This window comes from Nakaseomyces glabratus, chromosome M (assembly GCF_010111755.1).
Source record: "Nakaseomyces glabratus chromosome M, complete sequence".
In the NCBI taxonomy this organism is placed as follows: Eukaryota; Fungi; Ascomycota; class Saccharomycetes; order Saccharomycetales; family Saccharomycetaceae; genus Nakaseomyces; species Nakaseomyces glabratus.
Window position 1 is genome coordinate 109,632 of NC_088963.1, and position 15,777 is coordinate 125,408.

At 36.0% G+C, this 15,777-nt stretch overlaps 5 protein-coding genes across 5 annotated transcripts; 3 read left to right on the forward strand and 2 right to left on the reverse strand.

Moving 5' to 3' along the window:
- Nucleotides 1-112: 112 nt before the first annotated feature.
- Nucleotides 113-463, forward strand: DIF1 (Dif1p; the record flags this gene model as incomplete). Its single annotated transcript, XM_449385.1, has 1 exon — nucleotides 113-463. The coding sequence occupies one exon, from the start codon at nucleotides 113-115 to the stop codon at nucleotides 461-463; it is 351 nt and encodes a 116-aa protein (XP_449385.1).
- Nucleotides 464-2,901: 2,438 nt separating this feature from the next.
- On the forward strand, nucleotides 2,902-6,813 carry ECM30 (Ecm30p; the record flags this gene model as incomplete). Its single annotated transcript, XM_449386.1, has 1 exon — nucleotides 2,902-6,813. One exon carries the CDS (start codon nucleotides 2,902-2,904, stop codon nucleotides 6,811-6,813), a length of 3,912 nt encoding a protein of 1,303 aa, XP_449386.1.
- A 338-nt stretch (nucleotides 6,814-7,151) lies between these two features.
- On the reverse strand, nucleotides 7,152-7,784 carry TSR2 (Tsr2p; the record flags this gene model as incomplete). Its single annotated transcript, XM_449387.1, has 1 exon — nucleotides 7,152-7,784. One exon carries the CDS (start codon nucleotides 7,782-7,784, stop codon nucleotides 7,152-7,154), a length of 633 nt encoding a protein of 210 aa, XP_449387.1.
- Nucleotides 7,785-8,155: 371 nt separating this feature from the next.
- On the forward strand, nucleotides 8,156-9,478 carry ATG23 (Atg23p; the record flags this gene model as incomplete). Its single annotated transcript, XM_449388.1, has 1 exon — nucleotides 8,156-9,478. One exon carries the CDS (start codon nucleotides 8,156-8,158, stop codon nucleotides 9,476-9,478), a length of 1,323 nt encoding a protein of 440 aa, XP_449388.1.
- A 297-nt stretch (nucleotides 9,479-9,775) lies between these two features.
- SEN1 (DNA/RNA helicase SEN1) lies at nucleotides 9,776-15,715 on the reverse strand (the record flags this gene model as incomplete). Its single annotated transcript, XM_449389.1, has 1 exon — nucleotides 9,776-15,715. The coding sequence occupies one exon, from the start codon at nucleotides 15,713-15,715 to the stop codon at nucleotides 9,776-9,778; it is 5,940 nt and encodes a 1,979-aa protein (XP_449389.1).
- Nucleotides 15,716-15,777: the final 62 nt, after the last annotated feature.

A 15,777-nucleotide genomic window follows, 5' to 3' on the forward strand; every position in this document is an offset into this window, starting at 1 on the left:
CGAGGATGGTCTACGAGCTGGGACTGTATTGTGCTAGTGTAGTATTTTAGAATTTGCTTTGACGTACTACCCACTACAAGACATACAACTTAACTACAACAACATCAACAAAATGGATAACAAGAGACACCAGACTAGCATTGGCTCGGAGCTAAGCGAAGCCCAGAACAGATTGAGCACTGTGGGTATGCGTATCAGACAGCGTATCGACAGGGGCTACGCATACAGCGGTAAGAACGTCAGCGGCATGGACGACCAAGTGCCTATCAGAGACGTTGCATCCACAATCGTCCCTCAGTTCAGAACGCAGGTACTATACGAGCAACAGCAACAACCACAACAAATGCACAGACCAGCCATGAACGGGCCAGCTCCTATGCTTGTGAACCAGAGAACAGAGTCCTCCAACCTCGACTGTATGCAGGAAGAGATGCTGTCCAATGGTAAGAGGAGAGTTTTCTGAATCAACTTCGCAAATGACTCCGAAACTCCTACGTAGCCGATACAAGGGCAACACTGCATGTGGAAAATGTAACACTACAAAACAAACGCAATATAACGCAAAGCACAATTTCAAAAGATACCAAAGATGACTCAAATAGGAAACACTTGTACTTTGATCTACACTGATCTTTCGCACATTGATCTTCGGCAGGACTCCACTGGCCCGCTATTGGAGCGGCGCTAACTGCAGGATTTTCCGTTTTGAAACACTTGCCATCTGCATGACCGATTTCCTCACCACCCCTGCAGCCTTTTTCTACTATCCTAACCTTTTTCATTTTTCTCTCCATGTAATACTTCTATTATTAGTTCTTTCTTTTTTATTATGTAATCCATGTATTTTTTGTACTTCATTTTAACTTCAACGAATATCTATTTACCGGTCTAGCGCCCAACTGTATTTCTTGTAATCTCCGCGCAATATCCGCTTTCTGTCATTATATGTTGCTAAAAAAAGGAGGAGGGGTAGTTATGGGAGGGCCGGGAAACGGCTTTGCCTAATTATCTGAGAAAGTGCAGGGATTTTAAATGCATTGGTAGGCGGCTAATTGCAACAGCGGTAAGACCGGGTCACTCCTTATTTCCATGTGCTTTTGTTGTGCGTGTGGTTCTAAACAATATATAATTGTTTCCATTACCCCAATTTCTAATCGTTGTTATATATGCAAGCGCGGCAAATTTTTTTTTTATTTTCATGTTTTGTTCAGAAGATGTCGCACAAAACTCAGACTTGAAGTTAAAAACGAGAGAATTAGCGCAGTTAGAAAAGCGCCAAATTACGGCTTTTGCTAAAATGAAAAACAGAAAAATGTATATAAGCGACATGATTTATCCCCACCTTTACCTTCGAAAGTTCGCCTCTCTATTCTGTCGGTTAGCACCTGTTTACTTTTTTCTTTTGGTATACTCACCACTAATATGATTGATTTATATGGTTGACTATCGACATTGAAAGTATGTATAATACGACCCTGCCTGTATATCGTCTTAAAGATATTATCCTTTTTCTTTCGCTTCGAAGTAAGCAGTTGATGATTGCAATATCTCAAAAGGGTTTCTACTCCTACATTGTCGAAAAATACGAGAAGTCCTATATACACATAACAAAGAATAATTAAAATCCTTAATTATCTTTGTCTCACTCCAACAATCTCCAAGAGTGTTGAAACATTAACGACCTTTAAAAACTAGTTAATAACAATAGGGCTTTAAATCAACATATATTCACCACACCTGAAACTAAGCCGGATTCATCAACTGGAAAATATACTCCAAATACATTTTATCTTTTTATTGCTATCTTTGATAACGTAATGAAATCAATGGCCTTGTCTTAGAAGCCAAGAACGTTTAGAATTTTTGGAAATGCACTTTATTTGTCGATTGCGCTTCCTAAATTGGATTGTAAGTTTTCTACAACAAGATAAATATTATACTGGTCCTTCTTCGGTTCCCAAAGGTGTAAATACCAAGAAAATATCTTTATTTTTGCCCCTACCTTACCTTTGTAACTCTTTATCTCTTCATCTTCCCATTTTATGCATTCTCACAGCCCCCTGCCTTTCTCTCTCTATTTTAATATTTTTGCTGCCTAATTTCCACACTCTACAAAAATTGACCATGCAAAGATTGTTTTATCTGGAGAAAAAAATAGATAAACCTGCCAAAAAGAGCCAAAAAGAGACAAAGCAAGGTAGAGGAGGAAAAACCTATATCCTCTCGTTGGAAAGAAAAAAAAGCAGGCGAGAGGGAAAAGAGGGCCCACAGAATACTTAATCATCATATGGTGACTTCCAAGTCTTCTCTTTGATATCCAGGTCTAGTTTCCCACTCTTTTTTTCTTGAATCCTCTTGATATAGTAGCAGTAACATCTAATCACAAAGGAAAGAAATATTAGTATCCACTTCGTCAACATTGGTGGAAATAGAAGATAAAAGAAGCTATCAACTCACAATTACTATCGGCTAATTAAAGCTGAACTCATTCCATTATACAAGCCCCGAAACATAGAAAACAAGACTTCTTGGGATCTTTAACAAAAAAGAACCTATCCAGACACTATCTTTTAGCAAAAGGCTGTTATATCGGTAGTTGAATATTGAGAGCTGATATCATCTTTTTTACTTCTTAAGTTAGGGAAGAATTGAAAAAAAAAATAGGGTATGGCCTTTCGAATTACAACTCTGAACTCATAGATAAAAGTTATTCCTACTTATAGGAGAAGACACATATTTACATTACGAGACAGATATATTAGAAACTGATAGGGAATTGACGTACCTGTTATTTTATCTCAATCAAGAGCCAAACTTCTCACATTAATAATCCAATTTAAATTTTCGTTCTTTCTTTATAGAGGATAAACCATCATCATCAGAAACACTCTCCATTAACCGATGGGGAATACGGACTCTAAACTTAATTCCCTGTATAAGGAGCATCTGTTGAAACTAGCCAGACCTGAAATCACGTCTATTGACAACTCTCAAAATGGCGTCATTTGTCTTTTCAATCCAGAATACTCTTTGAGAGAGATTATAGATCTATATAACAACAGAGGCAACATAACACCCGACAAGAGTTTAAAGCATACTTCTGACAATCACAGTACCTCCATTGAGGATAATCTATTCACAGACTATTACAAGAATTTCTTGAAGTTTGACTTCCAAAAAATTGACAATTTTAATGACTTGATTTCGAAAGATGAACTGCGAACAATATACAAGAATAACAAGGAGAATTATTTAAACCTGATAAGGTTTGTTATCCTAAAAATAATACTAATACCATCAATATTTGGGAATACTCAGAATAAATCCTCTTTCAATAAACTATTCAAACAACTCCTCACATGTATTAAAATATTAACGAAGCTAGTGCCCGTATACTTAGAAAATATTGTTAATGGTGAGAAGGATATATTATGGGACACATCCCCTGATGCCCTGTTCGGAGAACATATCCCAGATACTGACCTAATTCCTGTATCAATGACCTCCGCCTTAAAGACTTCTTTAGATATGCCAACTGCAGATTTGGCATCCCCTCATATGGAACGTCCACTTGGTGCTGCACTACTAGATTCTTGCCTAAATCTTCTTTTCATTGAGGATTTCACAGTCTCTTCTTCTTCTGATACTTCACAAAAGACTGGCGACCTCACAATGATTTTGTGGGAAAATGGGATAAATACTTATGATACATCTTATTATACACAATTTGTCCACTTGGATGCAAACAGGCTGCAAATTATAGAATTACTTTTGGCATTGGTATCAATTGATATTTACCTTCCAGTAAATTCTGACGGTTTTAAAGCCAAAGATAAGATCAAAAACAAATACCTAGATTATATGAAATATGAAGCAAGAGAACATTCGGTTATTTGCTTAACAGCTTCAATAATAAATTTGTTTTGCAGACACTCTGCATATTATAAGCAAGAAGGCACAAATCCTTATAAAATCATACCGAAAGAAAATAGCAGGGAAAACCCGAAGTATAGCAACAGAAATAGCTTTGATACCAATCCAGGCTCTTCCAACAATATCAACAGCCAATGGTTACCTGAGTTAAGATCCAAATTAGTGATTTCATCATTACAATTCCTCAATGTTATGATATGTCCTGAGGAATCGAACACTAAAGTCACCAAGAAGAGAATGGTTAATACTGCTGTTTCTTACTTAGCTACTCTACAGAGGGAATTTGACTTAAAACTAATTTTGACCTCAGTAATAAGAATTTTCAAATTACCAATCGATGCAGCCATTGATGAAGATTCAAACTTATTCACATTTCCTACAGCATCATCAAGAAAAAAACATCAAAATTTATCTAATCATAGCAGAACTTCATCATCATCTAATATAAAAAGATCGACATCTAATTCCTCTGCTACCTCTAGATACGATTCTAATCCTAATACTGTAACTGGTAGTCCAAAGTTAGCGAATATGAGAGAAAACAACACTAGTTCCTATTCATCACTACCTCCATTACCGCCTATTCTCTGTCAAAGTTTAGTATTTTTGATTAATGTCATCAAGATAAACAAACTTGTAAAAAATCAGTTTGCTGACAAGTTTGCAAGTAAATTTGTTGTGTTTGCTGTTTATTACTTAAAATATTACAACGATAACCCGGAATATTCCCTAACTGTGATACCGGTGATTAACATGCTTGCTCTCTATCTAACTTCAAAACCGTTGGTACTTTTAAAAATGCTGGATCCCTTTAATTCCAACTATTACACGAATAAAATACCTAATGCGTTTAAATTAACATCTGGAAATATTAACAATTTGACGTATAGGGACTTTACTGTGATTCAACTTTGTAACATTGCTGACTACGAAGTGAAAAACAATATCCAACCGAATCCTATTATTTATGAAACTCTTTACAACCTAATACCTATTGATCCAAAATGGTTAGCATCTGATACATCAGGTGCAGATGACGAAGAACTCACTTTACTGTCCAGAAAAAAATCTATCAACAGCAGTGGCAATGGGTTAAAGAGCTGTGAACGTCTAAGTTATAATGCTTCATTAGCTGTGCTTCACCTGATATCTAAAATGTCAAGTAGAAATTATTTGACCACCTATTCCACTCCAAGAATAGCATCCATGGTGACATCAATACCAGCTTATGTCCTATCACCCGGTTTTAAGCTTGATCTTCTGGCTATTCTTTTGAGAGCTGTTTCTCTTTATGTTGTCTCAAATACAGATGAAGCTATGAACTTAATATTTGCTTTCGCACGCCATAAGAGTGTAATACTGCAACTCTCAGAAGTTATGAACTCAATTGCCAAAAATTTTTCACCTACTAATACACAAATCTCAACTACTGATAAAAACATAAGGTTACGTGATTTTTACCGATTGCATGATCTATCTTACAATAACATCAACTTTAGGAAAGCATTTAATAACGATGAAGGTTTTCACAGATCGTCTTCACCAAATCTAATAAAAAGTAACAATGGAAAAAATAATGATAATAATGACTCTGACAATGATTCTATGGACATGAACAGTTCTGCATATCTCGTGTTAACCAAGCCAATTGCAAGAGAATATTCCAGTGACGATCTTCGAAATAATAATCTTACAACTAGGGAGCATGCAGGCTCTAATAATAATAATAATATTAATAGCAGTAATGATAAAACATTGCAAGTTCTTGAGTACGTTGATTTTATTAATGACCCAATAATCTCACTTGCAAACGAGTCTGATTATTTCAAAATGAGACCTAAATGGCCAGTAGGAATTTCAATGAAATCCAAAGTTAAGTCTTCCATGAAGAAAGATTTTGTCAGATCCTGGCAAGGGAATGATAGCATGGTATTACTAGTTAAGATAGTCAAGGTGCTACTGTATGATTTTCCTGAGATTGCAACAATAAATAACTCCGAGTACTATGTACTTCTAAAAAAAATGGAGGAGTCAAAGGATCACTTTTTATCTATGATAAAGGATAACATCCCTATTTACATGAGAACTGGTAGTTCTATTCAGCACCAAAAACTTTCCATAGATGATGAATCCAAGTTTTCGACCATATGGTTTTACACGTTGTGCTGGTCTGACATATTCAACACTCATTCTAGTCCCTATAATAAATCATTAATAAATGAACTGGAGGAGGTTGAGGAAACCAATGACATTATCCCAACTATTAGTAATAATGGCAGCAATATCTTTGCAGACCCTGGCTCACCAGTTTTGGAGAGATGGAACTCCAATAGTTCGAACTTATCGCGCACCAATAGTAACAGCAGCTCTTTAATGGGGTATTTTTTCCAACAGCCACAATCTGCAAGCTCTAATAGAAGTTCTGTAGACCACACAAGCCGTTTCATCGAGAGTAAAAACGCATCGGCCCCAACTAAAAAGGCAAGTGCTCCACAAAACAGTTCCTTTTCATTATTCAAATTTTCTTGGACAGGTTTTAATAAGAATGGTAACAGCGATGATTGTGATGTAATAAAAGAGGAAGAGGAAACAACTGTTTCTCAGACAAGTACTAGAAATGGTGTTAATCAGCAAATTTTTGTGAGCGCTTTGGATATGTCCTTACTAAAGTCTAATATATGGGTTGATACGAAAGTAAGGATGTTCATAGTCGAGAGAGAGGAAAAGGAAGAGTTTTCTCTTTTGGACATGACTTCAACATTCTTTAAGAAGTTAAAATTCAACAATTCTGCGGCGATGAGTAATTGGGAATCCAATAATATTCCGGGATCTACTCCATTAGCATCCGTTCCATTTGCCGCACGAAATCCAATGTTCTGAAATCATAGGTTGAAAACATCTCTCTATTGATATACAGGGAATGTTTGATACTTGCACCTGCCTAAGTAACAAATTCACAGTCGCACATATAACTTCCTGGCGAAGCTCATAATCGACTAATCCAATTTTTACACTGAAATGCACATAAATAAAACGAACAACATGAGTTGATTGAACAGAGACCTAATTGTCATTATCTAATGAGTGTCTCCTATAACAAATCAATTCTAATATAGTCATGTACAGAATTTCATCATACTATTGATATATAACATACTAAATTATTATTATAGGAATGAATGCAGATATCACCGTTAAATGATAATTTGATGGGGGTATCAGTTTCTTCTTTTACCTTTCTTTTGAACCAGCTCGAAACCATCATCATCTACTATTGGCTCTGATCTCGACTTATCGTTCTCCATATCCACATCAATTTCTTCGTAATGCATATGTGTGTCCTCGCCAGTAGCACCGTTCATGTATTCTTCATCTTCATCGTCTTCATCTGAGGATGATTCATCATCACCAGTGACCTTTATAACTCGTTGTGGCTTATTCTTTTCCTTGCTTTGCCATTCCAGGTAAAGTTGTTCAACAATCTGGTAGTTTTGAGCAGCACAGTCTTTATACACTTGAATTATACCAGTTGCAATCGGTAAGGCAGAGTCATCCTCAACATTAGTATCAAATTCGTCAACCATGGCGTACAATAACGTTTCTTCTAACAGAGCTGCATCGACAATCTTTTCATTCTTGAATAAGTCCACGATAATACCGGTTATCCAATCTCTTTTCTCAGCTGATTCTGGACCACCCCATTGGTTGTCAACAGCTATATCCAGAGCATCCCACTTGTATACCATCATAGAACACCCTAGCTCAAACCTTGCCTGCTGTTTTTCATCACTGAACATCAAGTTTCCTTGACCCTGAGGAGCCTCCACATAAACTGTCTCGTCAAATTCCATTGTAATTTTATTTGTATTGTGTTCCCTTTCAGACTTATGTTTTAAACTTATGTTCTAAACTATACTTTCTAGGTTTGATATTATGTCACAGTTTAGCTACTTGTTTAGTCTCTTAACACTCTATAATACAGCCATTATATCTCAAGCTCATCGAATTTTCAATTAAGTTTTTCAATTTCATGAAATTTTTCAGTTTTTTCCACTTTGGGAACAAGCTCATCGGAAGACTCAAAAAAGGATGGATTCCAAATAATGTAAGGGTAGTTGCCATAACAAATGCAAAACAAAATGAACGCATCAGGCTTTGCTTGCTTGTACCTAAGGCAATAGAATAACGGCTATACATCCCCCCACCAGCTAAACCAGCTACCATGCTAAACGACATTTTAGTTGAGGTTGCAGAAAAAACCCAGTTACTGGAATCCCTGATCATACCTCATGAGAGAGCACTCACTGAGTCGGATTACTCTGATCAGTTAGAAAACATAAGGGCTGAAATCTCAGCGACTCTCAATAGTTTAAGCAATCTGAATGATTTACTCATATCTCATGATGGGCCGTTACGAACAGAAATCTCATCGTTAATGGCAAGCAAATCCAAGTTGAAGAAGATCAACATGAAAGAACTTACACTTCTCAACGAACAAGAGACGTTGGAGACTCTTCGTAACGATTCTTCAAATTTGGAGTCATCAAGGCCAGGATTCACCACGCAGCAGCAGCAATCTATTACAATAGCTTCATCTTACCGCCATGAACTTCAGAAATACCTAGACTTGGTCGATGTGGAGAAAACCTCGCTCAACACCAACAAACTGGCCGATAATTCGAAAATATCTAAAGAGGATGTAGAAAACTCCGATTTCAATTTCAATCTGAAACGTTACGAAAAGCAGCAGTCGATATTACATAGCGCTCTGACAGTCAATGAGATAGAGATAAAGAAATTAGAAACACTGCTGAAAGAATTTAGAAAGGATAATAACTTCATCAGAGATGAATTAAAGCTGATAAATAGTAATCTTAAATCACACGAGGATTTAATTAGTGATGAACTAAAGCAAATCGATGAATCCCGTTATGCTATTATGCAATCAATTGGCTATAGTGGCAGGAATGAACAACAGTCGTCCATATTAGATAGCATTGTGAAATTATCAATAAAAAAGCCTGATATTCGCACACTAATCCAGGAAAGGATCGAAGAGTATTCAAACCTATTGAATTTCATTGATATGAAGTTAAATGGACTAGATCAAATGCTACAAGAATATAAATCAAGGAAATCTGAATGGGCAGAAAAAAGTATCCTTTGGAGCCAATGTCTTGCGCTAATATCAGAATTGGAGGTTACAGTTAGGGATCAATTATCTTCAGCACATACTGTAGGCTCAGAAATTAGTCCTGACCAAATTAAAGCACAAATAAAAAAATTCTTAACCAAGCTTAACAAATTATTAGACGAATCCGATTTAGAGGATGTTGTATATTCCCTGGTTAGAAATGAAGTTAACAGTTTGAATGTGGCCCTTGATGAAATGAATCAAATGCCTCAAATCAAAAATGATATCTCTGATAGAGAAAGCATTCATAATCCCTCATTCAAACTAATCAGCAAATCACCACCCAAAACTGGATTTAGCAGCGAGAATGTAAGTTATAAGCTGAACAACACAAATATAAAGAAAGATTAACAATGTCATTATTCATTGATGCAAGGAACTTGTTGAGTGCAGGCCAGGAGCATCCTTTAATGTCAAAAACTTCTCATCCACATTTCTGCACCTCCAAATTCAAGATGCTGGCTCATTAATCTGTGGTTTTGGAAAATTAATTATTTATCAAATGTAGATTAAATAACGTGTTATGATGTTGATGTATATGCTTTAAATGTAATGCAAAAATAATGAAATATGCAGGTTTACATAATTTTTATGAATATAACACTCCTCATATATGCGAATGACATAGCTCTGACGAAAGGAACCAAATCATGGTATTGTTTCTATAGAGTCTGAAAAACTGATATGTCTCGATTTTTTTGATTTCTTTTTATCTTCTTTCTTATCTTTCTTCGAAGCTTTATCTTTAATATATGGAACTGCCGGCTTTGAAGGCACTTGGTTATTCTCCTTTGATCCAAATATCGAGGATTTTTTTTTTGTTCCAGATGGGTTTTCATCATTTGCCTGTATTTTTGGCTTTTTAATTCTTTTCTTCTCAATAAATGGACTTTTGTCTTGATTATCAGCCCTTCTTTTTATTGCTATCTTTTCAATCGGTTTAAAGGCGGTAACAGGATCATAATCATCCTCCCCATCAGAGATGTCGGTAGCTTCAGAAATATTTCTATTAGAAATATCAGCATCCTTTTTATCGGCAGCCGCTGGAATTGGATGCTTTTTCTTTTCCTTTGATTTGGATTCTTTATATTTGTTCAGTGTATCCTGGGCCCTGCTATTTGAACTATTCAAAAAGCCAGAATAGGCTTGCTGCAAACAACCTCTTCCTTCAGCGTCATCTATCAAGTGAGACCACAGTTTACTCTTTCTCAAAGACTTCTGATGACCCAAGATCCATATACTGGTTCTAGCTCTGGTTAATGCAACATTCATTCTTCTGAAATCCTTTAAAAACCCAACACCACTTTGCGAGTCATCAGCACGGACACAAGATATAATAATAATTTCCTTTTCCTGACCTTGGAAACCATCAATCGTGTTGAAATCGACAAATTTCGTGATGGAACCTCCAAAATATCTCATAAATTCTCTCCTCATTCGTTGAATTTGCTCCTTATACGGGGATATAACTCCAATCTTGTTAGAAAAGTCAATCTTGTTATCATAAAGCCTAAATAGTTTATCGACCATCTCTATTGCAACTTCAATTTCTTCTTTATTAGTATATGACATGGTTTTAACATTTTGAACTTGCTGACCGCTGGTTATGTCAAAAAATTTGTATGGTTTAAATGGCTCTTGCTCATGCCATATTCTTTTATTTAATGATTCCATATCAGGACCATCCATCAGGCGGCCATCATAAAATTCAGCAGAAGGAAATTTACTAATAGCGGGATGCATACGATATTGAACATCCAAAAGAAATGGCTTTGAATTTTTTTCCATTCTTACAAACAAGGATTGATTGTACTTGAAGTTACTAGCTGCTCCAGATAAAACAGTTGGAGGTAATTGATTTGGATCACCAACCATAATACATCTTTTACTGCCATATCGAAGTGGAATAATTGCTGATAATTCTGTACATTGACATGCTTCATCAATAACGACAGTCTCAAATTTCATTCCCAATGTAGCTAGGACATCATGTGCTGAACCAGATAATGTCGAGCAGATAATATCACATGAGGCAAGTACCTGGGCTTGAGCATTCCGTCTATCCAGATCACGATTTCTGTAATTAATGGCATTTTTCTCTCTCATTTCATCCTTTTCACGTCCCAATTCATTGATACTTTTAGTTAGTTCCCTTATCTTCATTTGGAGATTTGCTATATCATTTGTTGACATTGAACTATCTGGAGATCCATTCTCTGCATTTAATTTATCTCTTAATTGTCTTCTTTCGGAGAGAAGTGATTGGAATTTTTTCTCAATATCAGGATTATTGGTAAATTCATAACTCTTATCCCCAAGTTTCTTGTCAACGATTTCTTCTAATGTGACATCCTTTAATTCCGCGTTTACCACATCTGTACGACCTAATCTAATTATAGCCGGCCTAACAGTCTGTCCTTTTGTTTTGATACCACTCTTTAAACGTAAACAGATCTCATCGACTGCTGCATTACTGGGAGCACAAATCAATATCTTTGGTTTCTTTAGCATCTGATCTAAGGTGGTAGATTTTTTATCGGTAGGTGCTTGGATGGTTCCTGTTGGTGTAGCATTTCTTAGAGATAAGAAATAACCAACTATACCTAAAATTGTCTTAGTCTTACCAGTACCAGGTGGACCTTGAATTAAAGAGAAACCACTACTAATAACAGTATTCACAATTGCTCTAGCTTGAGACTCATTCAGGAAATATTCTTGCTGAACCTTCATAATCTGTTGCTCAAATGTATTAGATGGCGGAGAAAGTTTTGCAGACAGAATTTGATTAACCAAATCATAATACTGTAAAGCCTCCAGAGTGGAATATTCTCTCTCAATTGTTGTCATTTGCATTACTTTGACTGCATTGATTTCTGCCCTATGAGTCAAATATTTGGCAAAGCTATGGTTTCTATGCACTCTCAGAGACATATCTACATTACCACCTTTTGTCTTCTTCAGGGTTTTTACCTTAGCCAAACAAGTAAACTGCGCCTTTTTAAATTCTTCATATCTTACCTTTTGTCCTGGTGCAATATTTGGGAAATATGCTAAGACTATAAGATCGGATTCCGTTATGTTACTGTCCTGTAACATTTTTTTACTGATTGATGCATATATCTCATAGAAGTCTGAAATACTAGTTCTATTACCAATAACAATTGAAAATGGTGTGTTTTCATCTCTGTCCCTTGCAGAGCACATACCTTGCCATGATTCCAGAAGCAATAAAGGCTTCATGACATTCTTATAATCATTAGCAGATTTAAACTCGTCTTTTATGTCACGATAGGCATCAGCACCTTTGTCATCAGGATATTCACTTATTTTTGTATAATCCCATTGTAGTAACTGCTCATATAAAGGATTCAAATCAACGTTTAATCTCTTTCTCATATACTCTTCTTCCATTTTTGCTCTTTCAGCAGCGCTATTTATTTTTATCGGCTTACCAGAAATATCTAATGTTTCAATACCCTTAGACTTACTTTTGGCAACAGCAAATAATTCTCTTGCAGTTTCCATATCAATGTCACTTTCATCACTACTAGTATCATCTTCCGCAGTTTGAGATTTTGAAGGCGCTTTAGTATGAAATGCTGGTTGACTTGGAGGATGTATAACCCTATTTTGTAACAACTGCCTTCTAGCCATCTCCATTTTAGACAATGGTTTAGGTTGTGGTTTGGTCTTCAAGCTTAATGCTGCACCAGCTTGAACTGTACCAAAGGATGTGATCTTAGATTGCGTTACCTTAGATTTTGTATGTGCAGCCAGACCAAGAGCTTTTCTTTGCAAGTATTCAGACTTTAGCTCTGCAGGTGATTTTCCAGTACCCGTCTCTTCAGAATCACTAATAACAATCGTTTGTTTGGCCTGTTCCTTCATTTTATTATATGCAGATGCTTCATCCATAATTTTACTGGTTAAAGTAGGATTTAATGTCTGAGCTCTACTGATAATTTCATTAGACTGCTGCAATGAAAGTTTATTGGAAAATTTCCTGTATTTGGATCCATATTTCGCCATTAGTTCAACAAGTTCGTCATCAAACTTCATCTTTCGCTCTTGAGCAAGATCTGATGTACTAGTAATCAATTTAACACATGATTCTAATAAAATTTCATCACTTAGCCTTAACCAATAAAGCATATTTTTAAAAGCCTTTAGCACAACATGAAAGAGGTTTACATTTTCACCCAAAACATCTTTGAATTCTCTAAATGATCCAACCAAGGCGTTACTTAGATCAAGAGTATCTTTTGTAAAATTCTCTAATAAAGAGTAGTTATACTTTGTCGCCCACTTTAATGTACATCTGTAAATAGAATCCAAAAATGACCAAACCAAATTCCAAAAACTAAACATTTCATCCTTAGTTTCTGATGAATTAGAAATTTCTGGATTACTTAGTACACCGTTAGTAGGATCAATGAATGCACTAATAATATCCATTAACACTTTAACTGTTCTTGGACATAGTTCAAAGTATTCACATTTGATCAATTTCGAGAGAATAAAATTGATGGAGTTCAGATGTGAAGAAACATTTTGTTTAAACAACGCCTGCACACCTTCCAATCTACCATCAACATCGAATGTGTTGTACAGTATATTTGTAGCGGCTTGGTACAGTTTTTCATTCGAACTAAAAATACAAGACCAAAAACCAACCATAGCATCCTTGTCGCCTAATATTTCCATTAGTTGATTAGGAAGTAAATCATTAAAATTTTCAACCAAATTTATTACCAAGTTCCAGACATTTTCAACTGTCTTATTATGTTGTGTAGTATTTAAATTCGACTTAGTAATAATCACAATACCATAAACATTTTTTAGTGAAGTAAGCAGCAATTTGGTTAGTAAAGGTCCATTATGAAACGATCCCAATTGAATACTACCGACCATATTTTCCAGTAATGATAATGGAAGAGGAAATTCGTTTACCGCCGTCCCAAAATACAATTTATAAGTTCTTTGACATAAAGTTAACAAATCGAAGTCAATACATGTTGTAAGAACCCCCATAGTAGATGCAGCAACCGATGTAGCAGAATTACCTAAACCTGGATAAAAACTCGCTGGTTCCGTAATCGATTTTAGTAAAACATTTTGGATCAATGAATTATCTAGTAAGAGACGAGAATCCACTTTGGTTAATAAAACATTTTCAAAATCGTTCACAGAATAAAGTTTTGCTCGTTCATCATCTGTGATGAAAAGAACCGAAGACAGTAGCGTACAAGAAGAAGTAACCAAACAGGCTTTGGATATAGATTCTAAATTTGGTTGATGTGCAACTATTTTCAAAAAAGAAATCGACACCTTCTTGACCATCTGTATCCGTTTTGATGGAGAAAGCGCGTTGTAAAATGGTAAAGTCCAAGCTAGTAAATCTGTCAATGAACCTGAAAATGAAAATATTAGTTCTTCACGATTTTCTATAATAGGCTCTTTCTGTAATCTCATAAGTCTAGCCAAGAAGACTGGTTGTTCAAATAAAGAATCTAAAATACTGTGAAATGTATATGGCTCAATAAGTTGCCAAAAATCCTGGCCAAGTTTGTCCAGAAACATATGCAAAGCTCGAAGCAAGAAATCTACAGGCTTATCAGAATACAACTTCGTCATATGATTACACCACAGTTTTACCAAAGATTCAATTGGGTACTTAAATGATCTTTTCAGTGATTCTTGATTTTTTGGTATGCCGAAGTATTCCTCAATAATTTCTCGATCTAACATGGTGAAGATTGGAATAAATCGTGTCCAGAATTGCGAAACTATAACCTCATTCCAGTTACCTGGATTTTGTAAGAAAAGAAAATGTGTTTGAATTTCATCCAGTACGTCATCACCTATGGTCTTCATATTAAACGTTGTTTTGCTTTGAATTAGGTTTCGCAGTACTTTCCTAGCCCAATCATTTTCATCCTTATTTCCTTCACACCAGCAGAATATAGTACCTGCAAGCAGGATATCTCCGTCATTTGGTGTTTTACCATTCAATAGAGAATCTTGACTGGATAACAACACGGAGAAAGATTTGTCAAACAGAGCACGAAAGGCCCGATCCATTCTCATCAAGTTTGGATCAGTCATACATTCATAAAAAGCACAGGAGAAGTCGTTCTCTACCTGTGAACCTATCGGCAGATTGCTCAGTTTTTCAATGGGTACTCTAATGGTATCTAAGCGCCAGCTGCAGATGAGGTTATTAAATTTAGCGACATGTTCATGTGGTACGTTTCTTTGGATTGCAAAATGTCTCAACATTCGGCTCTTACCTCTTGCAAATGCCAAGACACACTTGTTACAAGACGCCAGAATCGAGTTGAACCGCGATTTCAACCAATCAATAGTGGACTGGTCATTGAAGGAGAATATAGTAAGGCAGAATACCGCGATAGGTTCAAACTGTGGATCACAAAAAATATGCTGGTCCTTCAATTCTGCAATGAAGTGCAAAACATCTCCCAACAACTTCGACTCCGATATACCTACGTTGCTTCCATTGTAGACTTTCTCAATCAGGGGCACAAATTGACCAGCCTTTTCGTAAAGCTGCGCTATCGGCAAACTCATTCTAGTACCAAAAACCCTTACGTGTTGTACTCTCTGCCCTTCAGAGTTATAGGGTCCTAATT